Source organism: Brassica napus, chromosome C6 (genome assembly GCF_020379485.1).
Source record: "Brassica napus cultivar Da-Ae chromosome C6, Da-Ae, whole genome shotgun sequence".
Taxonomy (NCBI): Eukaryota; Viridiplantae; Streptophyta; class Magnoliopsida; order Brassicales; family Brassicaceae; genus Brassica; species Brassica napus.
This window is the reverse complement of record NC_063449.1, coordinates 42,711,471-42,731,531: the sequence shown is the minus strand read 5'-3', so window position 1 is coordinate 42,731,531 and position 20,061 is coordinate 42,711,471. Positions and strand designations below refer to the sequence as shown.

General features: G+C 39.7%; 1 protein-coding gene and 1 non-coding gene across 2 annotated transcripts; both read left to right on the top strand.

Annotated features, from left to right (window-relative positions):
- Positions 1 to 4,838: 4,838 nt before the first annotated feature.
- On the top strand, positions 4,839 to 4,945 carry LOC125589307. Its single transcript, XR_007325495.1, has one exon. It is a non-coding gene; the product is annotated as a small nucleolar RNA R71 (small nucleolar RNA).
- A 4,683-nt stretch (positions 4,946 to 9,628) lies between these two features.
- LOC125588543 (phenolic glucoside malonyltransferase 2-like) lies at positions 9,629 to 10,183 on the top strand. Its single transcript, XM_048759941.1, has one exon. The coding sequence runs from the start codon at positions 9,629 to 9,631 to the stop codon at positions 10,181 to 10,183; it is 555 nt and encodes a 184-aa protein (XP_048615898.1).
- Positions 10,184 to 20,061: the final 9,878 nt, after the last annotated feature.

Below are 20,061 nucleotides of genomic sequence, written 5' to 3'. Positions count from 1 at the left end.
GATATCAAATCACTGAGAATGCAAGTGCTCACTTAATCTAAGTGCAACCAATGATTTAGATGGGTTTTAAATTACTACTAATACTAGAAAGCAATTACAGAATGATACTTTCTTGACTAAGGGAAAAGAGAACTCATGGGCATAGGGATTAGACCTTGGGTGATCAAGTATCGAACTAAGGATAGCAAATGATCAATCAAACTATCAACCTTAAGCCTAGACACAATTCTAAGCAAGCTCTATGTCTAGATAAATGCTCATTTGCTAACATATCTCAAACATCAAATGTCTTTGGTTGAATAATATGAAAGCAATCATTACTAACAAGTCTATTAGCTATCTTAGCACCTTTAACAACAAATGTCTTTAGCAAAGTATACTAAAAGCCTAGGAGAGTTGTCTCAGACATTTCATCAAACACCTTTCGGGTGGTAAATGCCTATTGATCAACTTTTGAGTGGCCAACTCAGAAGATGCATTGGGAATACTCTACTAGCAAGGAACAAGAATGATCTACACTAAAACATCCTAGAACTAACCTAATCACCCTTAATCTCCCTAACCTATGAATTCAAAAGGTGATTACTCACTAATCTCCATGATTCCTCTTAAACCCATATTGGATTTCAGATTAACCATGTAGAGAAATAGATAAGAAATCAACAAGAACACAAGATGAAAGCAATGAAATCTGAATCAAAAGAAGTTTTTACTAGTTCTTCTCTCTCGAAAAGAGATTGTTCTTCTCTCTGGTGGCTCTCCCAGTACTTAACTTAGGTTTAGGCAATCTAAAAACAGTAAAACAAATGACCAAAAGGCCCCTGAAATAACATAAAAATCGTCCAATCAAACACGCGGAGCGACCTAGCATAGTCGCTCCCAGGAGGTCGCTCCCGACGCGTTTCTTTGTGTCTCGCCCCGTCAAAACGCGAGCGACTTGAGCTGGTCGCTCTGGCTGGTCGCTCTGGCTGGGAGCGACCTTGGTAGGTCGCTCTGAGGGGTCGCTCCAGGATGCTCGATTTTGGTGTCTCCGGACGAGAGGACGCGAGCGACCATGGTGTGTCGCTCCAACAAGTCGCTCCGGACTTCGGGAGCGACCTCAGTGGGTCGCTCTGAGAGGTCGCTCCGGGCTTCGTTTTGTGTCGTCTCGCCATGGAAACGCGAGCGACCTCGGAGCGTCGCTCTGACAAGTCGCTCTGAGAGGGGTGTCTCACGATAAAAGCGCGAGCGACCTCTCCATGTCGCTCTGGCTGGATCGCTCCGGGATGTGTGTCACAGCGACTTCACGGCGTCGCTCCGGTGAGGTCGCTCTGGTGCGCTGCTCGTCCGTTGATCGCTTTAAACACTTCTTTTGAGCTCCAAATGCACCCAAATGCCTCCAAGAATCCATGTGGTACTCCAATACCTGATAAAGACTCATGTATGCAAAATGCAACCTAAACATGGCTAAATCCTAGTATATATGATCAAAATGCACATGGGTGAATGGATAAAACAATGTAAATATGCAAGATATCAACTTCCTCAAACTTATTCTTTTACTTGTCCTCAAGTGAACTTTCTAGAACTCATAGGGAGAGAGGTTTGAAGGTGGGAACTCATAGCCAAAAGAAACACACAAAGCACTCAAATCAACATCTCAATTCAGCATTAGTACACCCTCTCTTATTATACTCTAGCTTCTCTAGGCCTATTCAACTCTTTTCATCCCTACACTCATTATCATGCATTCACACATGCAAATCAGCCAATTCTCAAGTTCATTAAGCATAACATCAAGTGAATTCTTGCAAATGGTCAATTGGTCTAAATCATTTGGTTGAGTAAGGGAAGGCTTTTATTCAAGTGGGTCAAGAGGTTCAAAATCCATGATCTTTTAAAGTGGTTTACACTCAAAACAAGTAGCCTTGACATTGCACATAATATATCTAAGAAAGGGACCAACTCATGCATACAATGCTCAATCTCCATTGTTCTACCCTTTTCCCAAACATACAGGTTACACAATCACTTCCCAATGTCAAAACCCAACTCCCATCTCTCACCAAAAGATCCCAAGAATACTTTACACATAAAACTCTTTTTTTTAAAATCTATAAAGGATTTTCTCAACTTCTAAACAAATCTTAGCTCTAAACAACATTGCTAGCCCTTTTTTTTTTTTTTTTTAAATATATATATATATATATTTTTTGGGCCAAGACTTTTCATAAACTCGAGCTAGACGTTTATCTATTAATTCCAATAAGATTATCCATTTAAACACAAAGAGTCTATTCTTTTCCTTTGAAATTTTCATGCTTCCAAACCATAGTCACCACACTCACCCCCACCTATAGCTAGACAATAGAGTGCCTAATCTAGCAAGAATGAAGACCAAGCATTGTCGTTCCCGATACTCTCAACATTATGCACATGTAAGGCTTTCCGAAAAAGGCCTCACTTATCAAATAATGAAAGCTTAAAAGAAGGGAAAGTTTTTGGGAGTGGTCTACCACTAGAGTTTGTCAAAATAAGATTGGCATATAGGATGTGAAAACTCAAGTGTGTATAGCCATGACTCAGTACACAAGGGACCATGAGCAAGAAGCATTAAGTTCATTCATTTCAAATAAGGTTGTAATTGGCTTCAAAGACTGAGTTTCAGCAATCAACAAGTTTCAGGAAGAGTCTTCAAGGCTCGAAGCATACAAGTGTTTTTGAGAGGTGCATAAGCTATTCAGGTGCAAAGTAATGTTCTTTATAAGGCATTTCAAATCATTGCTCCCAATGCAAGTAAATGCAACCTATATGCTCTAGACTCTCCTAGAAATGCCAATGATGCAAACTAAATGAATTTTTTTTATGCAAATATATATATGTATAATGCAATGCATGAGACTCAAAATCATCAAAGCAAACGTGATCAAATACTTGGTACCTCCCCCAAACTTAAATGACACAGTCTCTGTGTTGTCAAGGAGAGAGAGATACCCAAAAAGAGAAAACTAATATGCAAAAACGAAATGGTATATACAAGGGAAAGTAGTGGGTTACCTTCTATGGAGAATGAGTAGAGGGAGATGCTCCCTCCTCATCGTCCTCAGGTGGTAACTCTTCAAGGTGCTCATCAGTAAGAGTACCCATCTCTTCAATGTAGAAGGCTTGCCCGAACACAGTTGGTTTCTTCATTTTCTCCTTGATGTAAAAGTGGAGAACATGCCCTTTACCCAAATGGAGATCAATCGTGCCCTCTTTCACCTTAACAATTGCTCCTGCTGTAGCTAAGAATGGTCTTCCAAGAATCAAAGGGTCCTAAGCCTCGTCCCCATCTCAAGCACCACAAAATCTGTAGGTATCTCATACCTTCCAATCTTCACAGGTAGGTCCTCTAAGATGCCCACAGGGTACTTCACTGAACGATCAACTAACACCAGAGAGAGTTTACACTTCTTGTACTGAGTGAATCCAAGCTTCTTTGCAACAGACAAAGGCATCACGCTGACACTAGCTCCCAAATCGCAGAGACATTTCTCAAATACCATAGGTCCAAGAGCACAAGATAGTGTAAATCATCCTGGATCCTCTAACTTCTCTGGAACATCAAGCCTTTGGATGATGGCACTACACTCATGGGAATCATCATGCTTTCCATTTCCTTCTTCTTTGCAGCTACAACATCTTTCAGGAACTTGATGTATTGAGGAATCAACATGAAAGCATCGATGATGGGCATTGCAACCTGAGCTTCACTCATTTGCTTCTCAAACAAAGCCTTGTACTTCTCTAGCAGTTGCCTCTTGAATCTACCAGGGAATGGTAGTTTGGGTTCATAGGGAGGAGGAACAAAAGAATTCTCACTTGCTGGAGCAAGAACTTCACCATCTTTCACTGTTTTCTTCGCTTCCCCAACCTTTCCTTTACCCTTGGCTTCCACAATCTTCTCCAAGATTTCATCATTGATTTTCTCATCAACAATCACCACTTCATCATCTAAGTTGATGGCCACCTCTTCACCTAGTTTTTCAGCATCCCTGGTGAGGGTTGTAGGAGGTAACTGCTTACCACTCCTAAGGGTGATAGCTTTGGCCTCCTTGGGGTTTTGGTCAGATTTTCCAGGTAGAGATCCTTGCTGGCGAGTCTGGTGAGTGTTCATGAAAGCAAACTGATTCTCTAAATTCTTGACTGTAGAAGCAAGATGTGAGAACTTGTTGTTGAGCTCATTGTAGCTCCCATCAATCTTGGAATGAAGGTTCTTCAACTCATAACCAACATGCTTCTCACTTCTAGTCTGAGACTCCAAGATTTGTTTCAGCAGGGTGTCAGTGCTGCTCTCTTGAGGAGCAGAGGAACCAGATGAGGGGTTTTGCTAAGGTTGATAGCTGCCTTGCTGGTTGTTTCGAGGCGGATAACCACTTTGTTGGTTGTTGGGATATGATTTCTGTTGGTAGTTATTGTACTGAAAATTGGGCTCTTTTTTGTACCAGGTACCATTGTTGTTGATGAAACACAGCTCTTCCTGACCTTCCAAACCTTCAACCTCATGGACAACAGGTGGTGTCTCTTGGCTTGGGTTACCAACAAAGTGCAGTTGCTCTTGTGTGGCTTTATCAGCAAGGAGGATGTCTATCTTATCCTGTAGAGCTTTCAACTCCTTCCTCGTCTGCTTATCATCTGTTCGACTGCTTCTGTCGTGGTCTCCGCTGTAGACTGCATCACTCTTTACCATGTTGTGAACCAGCTCCTCTGCATCTTCCTCAGTTCTCCCCAAGAAGAACCCATTGCTAGCTGTATCCAGTCTGGCCCTGTACTTAGGAAGAGCACCACGGTAGAATGTGCTCAGCAAGCTCTCCTTAGAGAAACCATGGTGTGGGCATTGAGATTGGTAGCCCTTGAATCTCTCCCAGGATTCACTGAAGCCTTCTAAGTTCTTCTGTTGGAAACTTGAGATCTCATTTCTCAGCTTAGCAGTTCTTGAGGATGAGAAGAATTTCTCCAAGAATGCTCTCTTGCACTCATCCCAAGTAGTGATAGAGTCGCTGGGTAGAGACTTCTCCCACTGACGTGCCTTATCCCCCAAAGAGAAAGGGAATAACTTCAGCTTCAAGGCATCCTCAGACACACCATTGGTTTTTGACAACCCACAGTAGCTGTCGAACCTATCCAAGTGATCAAATGGGTCCTCTAGAGCCAAGCCATGATACTTGTTGTTCTCGATCACGTTGAGGAGTCCTGACTTGACCTCAAAGTTGTTGGCTGCCATAGCCGGTGCTCGGATTCCCAGTCTATGACCATGAATGTTGGGCCGGTCATAAGCACCAATGGGTCAAGCTGCCCGTGGTTGGTGTTCTGCCCCTTGTGGTGGATCTGCCATATCAATATCCAAGTGTGCTTGGTGTTCTTCTTCTTTTCTAGCTCTAGCACACTCCCTCTCTAAAGCTCTGATGTCTGCTACTATTGGAACTAGGTTTGATGGACCCCTGCTCCTCAAGTTCATACACCTGAAACTTAAATGTAGGTGAAGAGGAAGAATCAGTAACAAAACAAAATTAAAATGACTTAGTCTCAAGCAAGTGACTAAATCTCGATGTTCAAATCTACTCAGAATTTGGCAACGGCGCCAATTTGATATTAGGAGTTTTCAAGGCTCCTAAGACAAATGTTGTAGTATAGTGATTGTCGAACCAGTTCTAAGGGATATCAAAGCACTGAGAATGCAAGTGCTCACTTAATCTAAGTGCAACCAATGATTTAGATGGGTTTTAAATTACTACTAATACTAGAAAGCAATTACAGAATGATACTTTCTTGACTAAATGAAAAGAGAACTCATGGGCATAGGGATTAGACCTTGGGTGATCAAGTATCGAACTAAGGATGGCAAATGATCAATCAAACTATCAACCTTAAGCCTAGACACAATTCTAAGCAAGCTCTATGTCTAGATAAATGCTCATTTGCTAACATATCTCAAACATCAAATGTCTTTGGTTGAATAATATGAAAGCAATCATTACTAACAAGTCTATTAGCTATCTTAGCACCTTTAACAACAAATGTCTTTGGCAAAGTATACTAAAAGCCTAGGAGAGTTGTCTCAGGCATTTCATCAAACACCTTTCGGGTGGTAAATGCCTATTGATCAACTTTTGAGTGGCCAACTCAGAAGATGCATTGGGAATACTCTACTAGCAAGGAACAAGAATGATCTACACTAAAACATCCTAGAACTAACCTAATCACCCTTAATCTCCCTAACCCATGAATTCAAAAGGTGATTACTCACTAATCTCCATGATTCCTCTTAAACCCATATTGGATTTCAGATTAACCATGTAGAGAAATAGATAAGAAATCAACAAGAACACAAGATGAAAGCAATGAAATCTGAATCAAAAGAAGTTTTTACTAGTTCTTCTCTCTCGAAAAGAGATTGTTCTTCTCTCTGGTGGCTCTCCTAGTACTGAACTTAGGTTTAGGCAATCTAAAAACAGTAAAACAAATGACCAAAAGGCCCCTGAAATAACATAAAAATCGTCCAATCAAACACGCGGAGCGACCTAGCATAGTCGCTCCCAGGAGGTCGCTCCCGACGCGTTTCTTCGTGTCTCGCCCCGTCAAAACGCGAGCGACTTGAGCTGGTCGCTCTGGCTGGTCGCTCTGGCTGGGAGCGACCTTGGTAGGTCGCTCTGAGGGGTCGCTCCAGGATGCTCGATTTTGGTGTCTCCGGACGAGAGGACGCGAGCGACCATGGTGTGTCGCTCCAACAAGTCGCTCCGGACTTCGGGAGCGACCTCAGTGGGTCGCTCTGAGAGGTCACTCCGGGCTTCGTTTTGTGTCGTCTCGCCATGGAAACGCGAGCGACCTCGGAGCATCGCTCTGGCAAGTCGCTCTGAGAGGGGTGTCTCACGATAAAAGTGCGAGCGACCTCTCCATGTCGCTCTGGCTGGATCGCTCCGGGATGTGTGTCACAGCGACTTCACGGCGTCGCTCCGGTGAGGTCGCTCTGGTGCGCTGCTCGTCCATTGATCGCTTTAAACACTTCTTTTGAGCTCTAAATGCACCCAAATGCCTCCAAGAATCCATGTGGTACTCCAATACCTGATAAAGACTCATGTATGCAAAATGCAACCTGGCTAAATCCTAGTCTATATGATCAAAATGCACATGGGTGAATGGATAAAACAATGTAAATATGCAAGATATCAGTTTTCGTGAAGCCCTCCGCCTGAAGAAAATAATTGATGCAGAGAGATATTTGGATATATTATAAATATCTTAATTATCTAGATTATTATTTATTCTGGTTTTATCTTAATTAGTTATAATTATCTTAAAGATTTTTAATAGTTTTTAGGTTATTTGGTTTTTAATATAAATAGGCGTCTATGTCTAGATTTGTATTCAGATTTTGATTGATTAATAAAAGAAGTTTTTCTAAAGAGGTTTCTATAAACCACTGAGAATAATTTTCTAAAGAGTATTCTAAAGAGATTTCTAAAGAGTATTCTAAAGAGTTTTTATAAACCACTAAGAAGAGTTTTCTAAAGAGTTTTCTAAAGAGTTTTTTAAAGAGTATTCTAAAGAGATTTCTAAAGATTATTTTAAAGAGTTTTCTATAAACCACTGACAAGAGTTTTCTAAAAAAGTTTCTATAAACCACTGAGAAGAGTTTTCTAAAGAGTATTCTCAGTGGTTTATAGAAACCACTGAGAAGAGTATTCTCAAACCCCAAAGAGTTTTTGATTAAGCAATGTGAAGAGTATTCACAAATCCTAGTTTCACAAACCCTAGTTTTCGGTATTCTTAGAATCAACGGATCTAGTTCTATCCCTAGAAGCTTCCGCTCCATCAATAATAAAAGGGTAGAAACTTCATCTGGATCAGAGGCTTAGAGAAGCGCAAATATGGGGTGCAAGAGGAACACCAAGGTGAAGAAGACACGCATAAGCATAAGAAATTTGAAGCTCGCGGTTCTGCAATTTTACAACGGTTGATGGGTCCGATAATGTCTAGAGCTTCAGAAAAGAATGTCCGTCCGTTAGATGTGGACCAGCTACTTATGTTCATGGAAGTGACGTTGATATGCACTATTATTGAAAGTGAGGAATGAGTCATTCCGAATGACGTATATATGTCTTCAAGAAGCCTGACGACAGAGAAATGTTGACTCATTCTGTCATTCATAATATATACGTTTAATTATTTGTTTTGAGAACGTGATGAGATTATGACTTAAGATTTGTGATGGTTTGAATTCAATTGCGGTAATTGTATTCGATATATGCGTTTGATTCATGACTCTTTTCAAAGCAATTCGGTGTGATTATTTGGTGTGTGTGTTTTTTTCTGCTTCTTGTGTTGGGATTATTATTTTATGGTACAAATTACAATGTTCCCGGATCTTGTTAGATTCGGGTTTGCCATGAGATTTCAACTTAGAAATATCTAGTTCTAACCTTTTACATATTAATGTTAGTCCTTTTAAATTTCTGATGTAGATCTCAACACATTCTTTCGAAATGATGACTCTTATTGATCCATCTTAAACCAAATCCACCTTTAGATCGACAATAAACTTTTTTTGGGTCACCCTATTTGGATCAACAAACGAGGCATTGATACTTGCTAAATTTGAGGATTATCGTTGGTTCTAGACATATGTTTTATCATAAACGTCAAATATTGGCTTATTGCATAGGTTGCTTTTATGGTATTGTAAAGATCTTAGTATCATTGTTGACAATGCAGCCGCTAAATTTATTTTTCTTGAAAATTTGAAGTACACATTCAAATCTTATATCTCATAAGAGATTTTATGACTAATACTATAGTCAATAGTGATGATAAAGAACTTATTCATATAATTATTTAAGATAATAACCCAATGATGCAACAATTGGTTTTGGTTTTTTTTTTTTTTTTTTGATAATCCAGTGGTTTCCCACTTACGTGAGTCATTCCCCTGGGCCCCGTTAAGCAGCGGTCCACTTCACCCGGGAGGGCTTTACCTGGGCTGGGGACAAGACCCAACACCCAGTACCGCATTTGATGACAGGATGGGCAGTTCCCCTCCGCCTGGCGTCGAACCCGGGAGCATGACAATTGGCTCCCAAAGCCCTTACCAAACGAGGTACCACATCCCGTCAAACAATTAGTATTTGATTATTAGTTCTATGTAAATCAATGGTTAACTTTCTCAAATGGAAGTAGCAAACGTTTGCATTAGTAAGATGAACTGCAATAATTATATAACTAACGTTCTTCGTGGGTGCACTCTCATCTCGGGAGCTATTTTTGCTTCCAAGAGCAGCATCATTTTCAAAAATTTATAATCTTAGAAAGTTATCTTGAAATAAGTATGTGTTTATCTTCACTCAAATGTTTGTCGGTTTTCAACATCAAACCGAATACGTAAACAACTATAAAGTAGTTTAGTTATAGTTGTTACACTTGAAGAAAGTTTATAAGTATAATTAAAAACGTGATTTTCCTGACAAGTTATATATAACCAACTAAGCGCACAAAACAGTATTGTAAAAGGATCATGCCGTGTATTGTATGGTAAATCAAATCAAATCCAACACAACCTTCTCGGCTTTACCCAAAGTATTGTGTTCCCCTTGAATCTTCTGTTCCGTTATCACCAATGACAATACACATCGTTGAGGTTTCACGAATCACCCCCGCTCCCAACTCAGACTCCGTCCTAAACTCATCCAACTTGTTAACAATCCCGTTGACTTTCTTCGATCTACCATGGCTAGTGTTCAAGCCAGCCAAGCGAGTCTTCTTCTACAGACTTATCGAGTCTACTCGTGAGCAATTCCACTCCTTCATCCTCCCTAAGCTCAAGCTCTCCCTTTCCCTCGTCCTCCGCGACTACCTCCCTCTCTGCGACCGCATCACTTGGGATCCAAACGAGCCCAAACCGAGTATCGTCGTCTCTAAAAACGACGCCGTTTTGGTTTCCATTGCCGAGAGTGACGCTGATTTCTCTATATTTTCTGGCTATGGGCAACGTCCAGCTTCAGAGATACACAACTCACTGCCCGAGGTACCGGTTTCCGATGACTCAGCGTCGGCCTTGTCTCTTCAAATAACGTTGTTCCCGGGCCAAGGATTCTCCATTGGCGTCGCGGCACACCACGGCGTGTCAGACGGGAAAACGTCAACCATGTTCATCAAAGCTTGGGCTCACTAGTGCAGACAACACCTCGAAGAAAAAAGTGTCGTTGTCCCTCTACAGATGTTGGATAATTCCAATTAACTTGAGGAAGTTAACTCATTAAAGTGAAATTTGATGGGTTAAGGAAAAAAGAAAACATATGGAGCTTATGAATGTTTCCATATTATTATTAGGAAAAGATGTAGCTTCGCCCTTAGGAAAAGATGTAGCTTCTTCCTATATAAATAGTTCTCATGGAGAGATGTTCCATTAAGAGAAACACATTGAAAGATTTAGTTTTGAGAGAGTTTCTAAATCTAATAAGAAGAGAATTTCTTATAATTTTTGTGTTTGTGCAACTTTAATTGGTATTAGAGCCAGGTTTCGAAGGTCGTTTACAAGAGGAGTTGTAACTTCGATCAAAACATGGGAGACGATTCTCAAGCACGTGATAAAGGTCTTGAGATGAAGAAGGACATACGATGTCCGATGCTAACATCGACCAACTACACCGTATGGTCGATGCGAATGAAAGTGATGCTTTGTTTATACGAAGTTTGGGATACGATTGATCCAGGGAGTAACGATGCAAAGAAGAACAATATGGCGATTGCTCTAATCTTTCAATCAGTCCCGGAGGCGCTAATACTTCAGATTGGAGAACATGATACATCGAAGAAGATTTGGGAAGCTATCAAATCCCGTAACCTAGGTGCTGATCGCGTGAGAGAATCAAGGTTACAAACTTTGATGTCTGAGTTCGACAAACTGAAGATGACAGACACATACACGGTGGATGACAACGCAGAAAAACTTTCAGGCTTAGCATCGAGAGCAGCCGCGTTAGGAGAGATAATGGAAGCATCGAAGCTGGTAAAGAAGTTTCTGAAGGGACTTCCAAGAACAAAGTTCATTCACATCGTAGCTTCGTTAGAACAAGTGCTGGATCTAAATTCAACGGGATTCGAAAACATTGTTGGGAGATTAAAGGCTTTCGAAGAACGCATCAAAGAAGAAACCCAAGATGAAGGTCAATCGAAGCTCATGTTTGGAAAGAATGATATGCAAGGTAGTGGAAGCCATAACAACTCGCGAGGAAGAGGCATAGGTAGAGGTTATGGTGGAAGAGGAAGAGGACAAGGAAGGTCTAATGTTTATGATGGTCATAATAAAGGAGGAGAAGCTTCAGACAAGACCAAGAAGGACTACTCTAAGGTTAGATGTTGGCGATGCGACAAGATGGGGCACTTCGTGTCACATTGTCCTACACGACCAAGAGAAGAAGCTAACCTAACGGAAACACAAGAAGCAGATGCATTATATATGCATGAAGTAGTATTCCTCAACGAAGAGAGAGTGTTTCCTAAGAGGTTTGATGAATGCGATGGAAATACGAGTATATTGTACCTTGACAATGGTGCAAGTAACCATATGACAGGCAAGATAGAGTTCTTCTCAAACCTAGATGAGAGCATCAAAGGCAAAGTCAAATTCGGTGATGGATCAAATGTCGAGATTGTTGGGAAAGGTTCGATCACGTTCATCGTAAAACAGGGGAGAGAAGAGCACTCAAAGATATCTACTACATCCCAAGTCTTAAACACAATATCATAAGTCTTGGACAAGCAACCGAGATGGGTTGTGAGGTTAATATGAAAGAAGACTTACTGATGCTGAAAGATCCCCGTGGAAGGCTATTAGTACAAGTCACAAGGCAACCAAACCGATTGTACAAGACGCCAATGGAGGTTGAATATCCGAAGTGTCTTCAAATACAAGAAACTGATGTTACATGGACGTGGCATGCACGGCTAGGACATGTGAACTATGGAGTCATGAAGAATATGGTAGAAAAAGAGATGGTAGTAGGGATGCCTCAGGTGATACACGAGAAAGATGTGTGCAGCGCCTGCTTAGTTGGGAAGCAAACTCGGAAGTCTTTCCCGCCTAAAGCAAAGTATCGAGCATCACACGCATTGGAGTTGGTACATGGTGACTTGTGCGGTCTGATATCACCATCAACACCAGCAAACAATAGATATGTATTCGTCTTAATTGATGATTACTCAAGATATATGTGGACGATGCTGCTAAGAGAGAAGAGAGACGAGTGAAGCGTTCGATCGGTTCAAAATGTTCAAGGAGTTCGTGGAGAATCAAACGAAGCTACAACTCAAGAATTTTCGCACCGATAGAGGAGGAGAGTTCACATCTTCTGATTTCATTCGATTTTGTGAAGAAAACGGTGTAACTAGACATCTCACCGCATCGTATACACTATCAACAAACGTAGACGAAGAACCAGGATCATTCAAGCTTCCTCATATTGATGTTACAGAAGAAGGAGATGGTGATGAGCATCAAGATCACCAACACCACGAAGAGCAAAACAATAATGAAGAAGAAGAAGTTGTAGACGCATGTGAACAAGAGAAACTAGCAGAGAACAACGATGCAAACCAAGACCAGCATGTAACATCAAGATATGGTCGTAACATCAGAAAACCAAAGCGGTTCGATGATTACATCCTACTTGCTGAATTTGAAGGTGGCAGACTCTTGCTCACCATCGATGGTGAACCAGAAAGTTACATCGAAGCTGCAGTTATACAAACTTGGATCGATGCAATGAAGGCAGAGATCGAATCTATCATCAAAAATAAGACCTGGAAGCTCGTCAAGAAGCCGGCAGGTGTGAAACCGATAGGTTTGAAGTGGATCTATAAGATCAAGAGGAATGCAGATGGAACGGTGATCAAATACAAAGCAAGGCTAGTTGCAAAAGGTTACGTGCAACAACAAGGCATAGACTTCGACGAAGTATTTGCACCAGTTGCTCAGATAGAAATCGTACGACTACTCTTGGCGTTAGCAGCAACTAATGGATGGGAGATCCATCACTTAGATGTGAAAACTGCGTTCCTGAATGGAGACTTAAATGAGGATGTATACGTTACTCAACCAGAAGGCTTTGTGGAGAAAGGAAAGGAGGATCTTGTGTACAAACTTAGCAAAGCACTATACGGTTTGCGTCAAGCTCCGAGAGCTTGGAACATCAAACTCGACCGTGTTCTCAAGGAGATGGAGTTCACGAAGTGCACCAAGGAACCTACAGTATATCAAAAGAAACAGAAGGGGGAGCTTCTGATCATAGCTATATACATCGATGACTTGTTTGTAACAGGGACTTCGCTCAATGTTATCAAGCAATTCAAAGATGATATGTCAAGAAGATTTGAGATGTCAGACCTCGAGATGCTTACATACTATCTTGGTATAGAAGTAACGCAAGGAGCTGGTGGCATTCACATCAAACAAGAAGGATACGCGCTAGGTATACTTGTCAAGACGAAGATGGAGTCATGTAACTATATTCACGTTCTGATGCACACGAGTTTGAAAGTATCAAAGGCAGAGGAGGAGCCTGAGATTGATGCAACATTGTATCGAAGCACTATAGGATGCTTAAGAGAGAGTCATAGAGAAGCAGTGAAGCATCTATACTCACGTTCTGATGCAACATCGTATCGAAGAAATGCGATGCACCTATTAACGGTCTATGGAAGTTCATCGGAGTTCAGAAGATCAACATACCCGAGATTCGAGTTGGAATTAAGGGGGAGAATGTTGGATAATTCCAATTAACTTGAGGAGCAAGTTAACTCATTAAAGTGAAGTTTGATGGGTTAAGGAAAAAGGAAAAAGGAAAACATATTATTATTTCCATATTATTATTAGGAAAAGATGTAGCTTCGCCCTTAGGAAAAGATGTAGCTTCTTCATATATAAAGAGTTCTCATGGAGAGATGTTCCATTAAGAGAAACACATTGAAAGGTTTAGTTTTGAGAGAGTTTCTAAATCTAATAAGAAGAGAAGTTCTTATAATCTTTGTGTTTGTGCAACTTTAACCGGAGACTCTAACTCCATCTTTTGATAGGTTGTTGATCAAAGATACAACCGGACTCGATGAACAGATGATCAATATTATTGGAGATCTAGAAGATCAACTTAAACCAACGGTCAAGATATACATCCCCTATATATTATTTGAAAAGCACCACAACTTCTTTTTGTAGCCACATGTCATCAATAGAATGATTATTGAAATATGTCAACAAGATATTCTTAGAATCATTAGAGAAATATGTTGGTCTATCTAATTATATAATAAGCTTTTTATTAAACTAACAATAAATTCATCATTAATGTACTTTATTATTTCTTTAAATAAAATTTACGGAATTGTCTAATGTGGCTAAAGTATATATGACAATTAATGATTTTGAATAATAAATGTTTGATAAAAAAAGTGTATTTTCTATCATATTTGTTTAATTTTAAACTATTAAATAAGTTAAACAACCACAATAACCATATAATAAAAATTTAGATTTTTATGTATATGTTATATTTTGAATTTTTACAAATGGCTATAAATTACTAAAACTGTTAAAAGTCTCACATTCAAATTTTTATGATCCATAGTTTAAATTTTTTGTTATGACAAAATACAAATGAAAACAAAAATCATATAAGTAAAAAGTCTAATTTAATTAATTATTAAGATTAATATATATATATATATATATATATATATATATATATATATATATATATATCGTTTTAAATTAAACTATAAACCACATAAAATACAATATTTTAGTTTCAAAATTTATTTTGAATAATTTTTTGATAAAAGTTTTGAACGATCATTGGCAACTTTTTTTTTTTTAATTATAAATTACTAAAACTATTAATCCCACAATGAAAATTTTGTTATCAGTAATTTAAATTTTTTTCTATAAAAGATACAAATGATCAAAAAAACTATATGAGTAGAAATCATCATTTAATAGACATTAATATTAAAAATATACTAAAATATATTATCTATGTTAGTATCATTTAAATTTAATAACATATCCTATCAAATATAAAAAAAAAATATTTTATAGATTAATAAAATTGATTTATATGTTCGCACCAATTTAATTATATATTTAATATTTACTGACTTTTAATTATTTAATATATATTTATTATTTTATAATATGTAAAAATATTTAATACTTAAAATAATTTATATATATAATGTTGATCCCGCGCAAGGCGCGGGTCTTAGCCTAGTCAATATATTAAAATAGAAAACTTATCATTATCTATTATATATTGTTTCATATTAGTTTAGGAAATTAGGTTGATTTATCCTCTATATAAACTATGCAGCTTGTAACATTATTTTCATGAGATTCTAATATAATTCTTCCATAAACACTTTTGTGTTCTTTATTCTCATCAATTTGTCATGGTATCAGAGCAAGAACAAAACTAATCGCTTAAATTCATATTATTCCTCGTGTTGCTTTGCGAAAATCGCAGAACAACATCACTTCACTCAGAACTTCTTTATTCACGACTTGAAGAAGAAGATTTTCATTCAGTCATAGTCTTGTTTTCTTTGCAAAATCGTAAATCAGTTGTCTTTGCAAAATCGCAAATCAGCAAACTTATTCTCTATTCCTTTGTTTCTTAATTTGAAGCAGGAAAAATTCATTCAACAATTTAAACATTCATTCATCAACTTTCGTATGGCTATTAGCTCACGAAAGATTCAGATTTCTCGATGGCAGTCTACTGGCAGCCGATTCACCCTACCGTGAAGATTGGACAACAAACAATCATCTCATTATAGGATGGATAAAACAAACAATCAAACCAAAAATCAGATAATCTATCTCAACTCGCGAAATCGCAAAAGAGTTATGGGATATTCATCAAGCTTCTGCAACATTAACACCTATCATTGTTTCACAAGCCTTTAGATTATTTTTACTACTATATTTTGAAGATTGTCCAATCTCATACGTGTTACCACGTATGAGCTTGAGGGAGGGTATTGGAGATCTAGAAGATCAACCACTTATTTCGGGAACTGCATGTTTCCGGCGGGTAGCTACAACAGAAAGACGGCCAAGGAGTTTGCTGGAGGGGGAGGGTTCGTAACGGCGATGGAGATCCTCAGTGGTTTGGTGAAAGGGTTTGGTTCAAGAAAGATAGAGACGATCGATGAAGAATTCAAGATTGGAAATGATTGCGCGGTTGTGTCCTCACAGTTCGGGGCGGTTGCGGGGTCGACCCAGTTGGGTGTGTACGAGTCGGATTTCTGGTGGGGGAGACCCGTTAAGGTTGATGTTGTCTCCATTGAAAGAGAAAGAATTTCAATGGCTGAGAGACGTGACGAGACAGGTGGCATCGAGATTGGAATGTGCATGGAGAAGGCTGAACTGGACATCGTACATGCTTTGTTCAACAATGGTTTACAAAACTAAACGTTAGTTTCCTACAATTTTTCAATAAAGGTTAAGCTCATTAAGTTGTTCTTGTTTCTTGTAATGGTTTTTATTACTCCAACTACAAGTGTTACTTGCATGGTTATTATAAGGTACTGCTTTATTTATGAAAGCTAGCATTTGAGGAAGATAATCAAACAGGTTTAAGCATGTCTCTGACCATACAATAGCAAGCATTGCATATTTTTTTCTTTTGAGTATTTTGATGAATGAGGTGTTAAAAATATCTTATAATCATCGCCCGACAATTACTGATAAGACTTATGCTTTTAAAAGATTAAAGAACGCTTTCAAATCTCTTTTCATGTGGGAATATTAAAAGTGGCATTGTCAATAGTGATAGTAAAGATAATGTTCAATGATTATTTTCCGCAAATGGCGTATTTTCTTTGGATTCCAACGGCAACATCATCTTGATGACAAGATAGTATTGTTATGATGAGAAGGTGATTTCGTTTTAGGGTATTTTAAAAGTGGGAAGAGCTAGGTCGTGCTCTGAATCTGAACCACTCATCGTTTATTATTGCTTGTATAGCACGTTTTCATACTCTGGGCCTGATATGGACATTGTCTTTACTTTGTTCAACAGTGATTTATATGTTCCTTAAAAACGAACTTTGATTTCATTTACAACGAAAATAATGGATAAAGAAGGCAGGAGAGTGAATCTGTACCTGTACATGAGAGTCTTTAACAACTATTTTCTTTGAGCTCTGTACTATAACTCTATAAGCATTTGAGCATATATGCTATCTATTACTACTATAATTCTTCTGAGGAACCTTTTGATAGCCACATGTGCTTTCACCCATCTCACCGAGTGCCAGCATACTTCTTTGTCCTCGCCAAGCCCGGAAGCTGCAAATTTACAACGGCTAGCACACCAAAAGTGGTTTACTTTGGCTCGTGCTGAGGACAAATTCCTAAGACAAAGGTCGAGAATTCAATGGTCTGTATATGGAGATCCAAACACAACTTTCTACCACAGGGTGATAAAGGCAAGGCAGAGCCAAAATCATATTCACCTTTTGCTAGATGAAAACGGAAATGTTATCAACTCTTTGGATGGCATAAAGCAGCACGCCATAGAGTATTTTCAGAACATCCTTGGAGGAAATAATGTTCCCACTACCTCCACGCCAGCTGACATAGCTTTGGTGCTGCAAACAAAATGCACTCCAACCGCTATTAATGTTCTCTCAGCCCCGTTTACTGATCTCGACATCCAGGCAGCTTTCCTATCACTTCCGAAGAACAAATCTCCAGGATCTGATGGCTACCCTGCCGAGTTCTTCATTGGAAATTGGACATCAGTGGGTCGTGATATGATTGATGCTGTTCAAGAATTTTTCAGGTCAGGACAATTACTGAAGCAGTGGAACGCCACGGTTCTGACTCTTGTTCCAAAGAAAACTAATGCAACCAGGATCACAGAATTTCGACCAATCTCCTGCTGCAACACGGTATATAAAGTCGCCTCAAAACTGCTTGCTAACAGGCTTAAGGACCTCCTCTCAGCCCTTATCTCATCGTCGCAGTCAGCTTTTGTTCCGGGCCGTCTGCTGGTGGAAAATGTGCTATTAGCAACAGAGTTGGTTTCAGGCTACAACTGGAAGAAAATATCGAAGCGCTGCATGCTAAAGATTGATCTGCAGAAAGCGTTTGATACCTTAGACTGGGACTTTATTCTGTTCACTCTAGAGGCATTAGACTTCCCGCCCATGTTCATCAACCTCATCAAGCAATGCCTAACGACGACCCAATTCTCGGTTGCTATCAATGGAGAGTCATGCGGATACTTCAAGGGAACCAGAGGACTAAGACAAGGCAACCCCCTATCGCCTTATCTATTTGTCCTAGCGCTGGAGGTTTTTTCACAACTTTTGAGAAATAAATATACCGACGGGTCTATTGGCTATCATCCGCAAACCTCAGAGCTTCAGGTTACTCACTTATCTTTTGCTGATGATCTCATGATTTTCTCTGATGACACTGAAAGCTCTGTGAAATGCATTACTGAAACGTTAGAGAATTTCGCCCTATGGTCTGGTTTACGCATGAACAAGTCAAAAAGAGAACTCTATACGGCTGGTTTGAACAATGGTGAAACCTTAAACATCTCGCGTCTTGGTTTCAACATGGGTTCAATGCCAATCCGATACTTAGGACTCCCCTTGATGTAGCGGAAGCTAAGAATCTCAGACTACCGGCCTCTCCTTGATAAAATCTCTGCAAACTTCAACTGTTGGTCTGCAAAGGCTTTATCTTTCGCAGGGAGAAGACAACTCATATCTTCTGTCATCTACGGCTCAATCAACTTCTGGATATCTGCGTTTATTCTTCCAAAGGGTTGCATAAGAAAGATTGAAAGCCTTTGCTCTCAGTTTCTTTGGGGAGGAACTGAACAAAGGAGATGAGTTGTGAAAATCTCATGGACCGCTGTCTGTTTGCCTCGGATTGAAGGTGGATTGGGATTAAGGGACATTGGCCGTTGGAACAAGAACCTCTGCTTGAAGCTGATATGGAACCTCTTTACAAAGGATGATTCTCTTTGGGTTCAATGGCTTCGCTAGTATAGGCTGAGGGACAAAATTTTTTGGAGCATTGATCAGAACAAGGCCACTTCGTCCACCTGGAGATCCTTACTCTCACTGCGTGATCTCGCTGCTAGGTTCCTACGACCCAAGCTTGGTAATGGTCAGCTCCTCAGCTTTTGGCATGATCACTGGACACCACTGGGTCGCCTTATCGAGAGATTTGGAGATTCAGGACCCAGGGAACTGTCGATAAGCATTACGGCGAAAGTTTCCCATGCTTGCGATAATATAGGCTGGCTATTAAGGGGAGCACGCTCTCCTGCTGCAGAGGAACTACAGACCTATCTCACAACTATCCCTCTACCCACTATTACTTCATTAACTGATCATTATGTGTGGGAAGTAAATGGGGAGGAGCTGGTAGAGTTCTCCACCGGTAAAACTTGGAATGTGGTGCGGAACAGAGGAGTGGAGCAAGCATGGACTAGAAGCATCTGGTTTAAGGGTCATATTCCGAGACATGCGTTCACATCATGGGTTGTACATCAGGATCGTTTACCAACCAGATGAAGGCTTCTGAGATGGGGTATGAATATTTCTTCATCTTGCTGTCTATGCGATACAGGGGAGGAGGACAGAGATCATTTGTTTCTGAAGTGTGATATTCATTTCGGGCTTTCCATACCTGGACATCGTTTGCGGATTGGACAGCTACAAGAGACTCGGTCACTAGCAGAACTCTCAAACGAATGGTGGCACAAGCTACAACTTACAACATCTGGATCGAGCGAAACAACAGGCTTCATGCACAAGAATTCCGCACTCCAGCTGTTCTATTCAAGATCATTGACCGTTCCATCAGGGATGCTATCTTGGGCAGGAGAAAATTCAAGAAATTCAAACTTTTGATGCAACTTTGGATACGCTATGAGTAATCTTTTGGGTCCTCATTTGATGTTAGTTTAGCCTTGTTTATTTTTTGCCAAAGCTGACCTAATTTAGCTTTAAAACTTTTGTAGCATTACA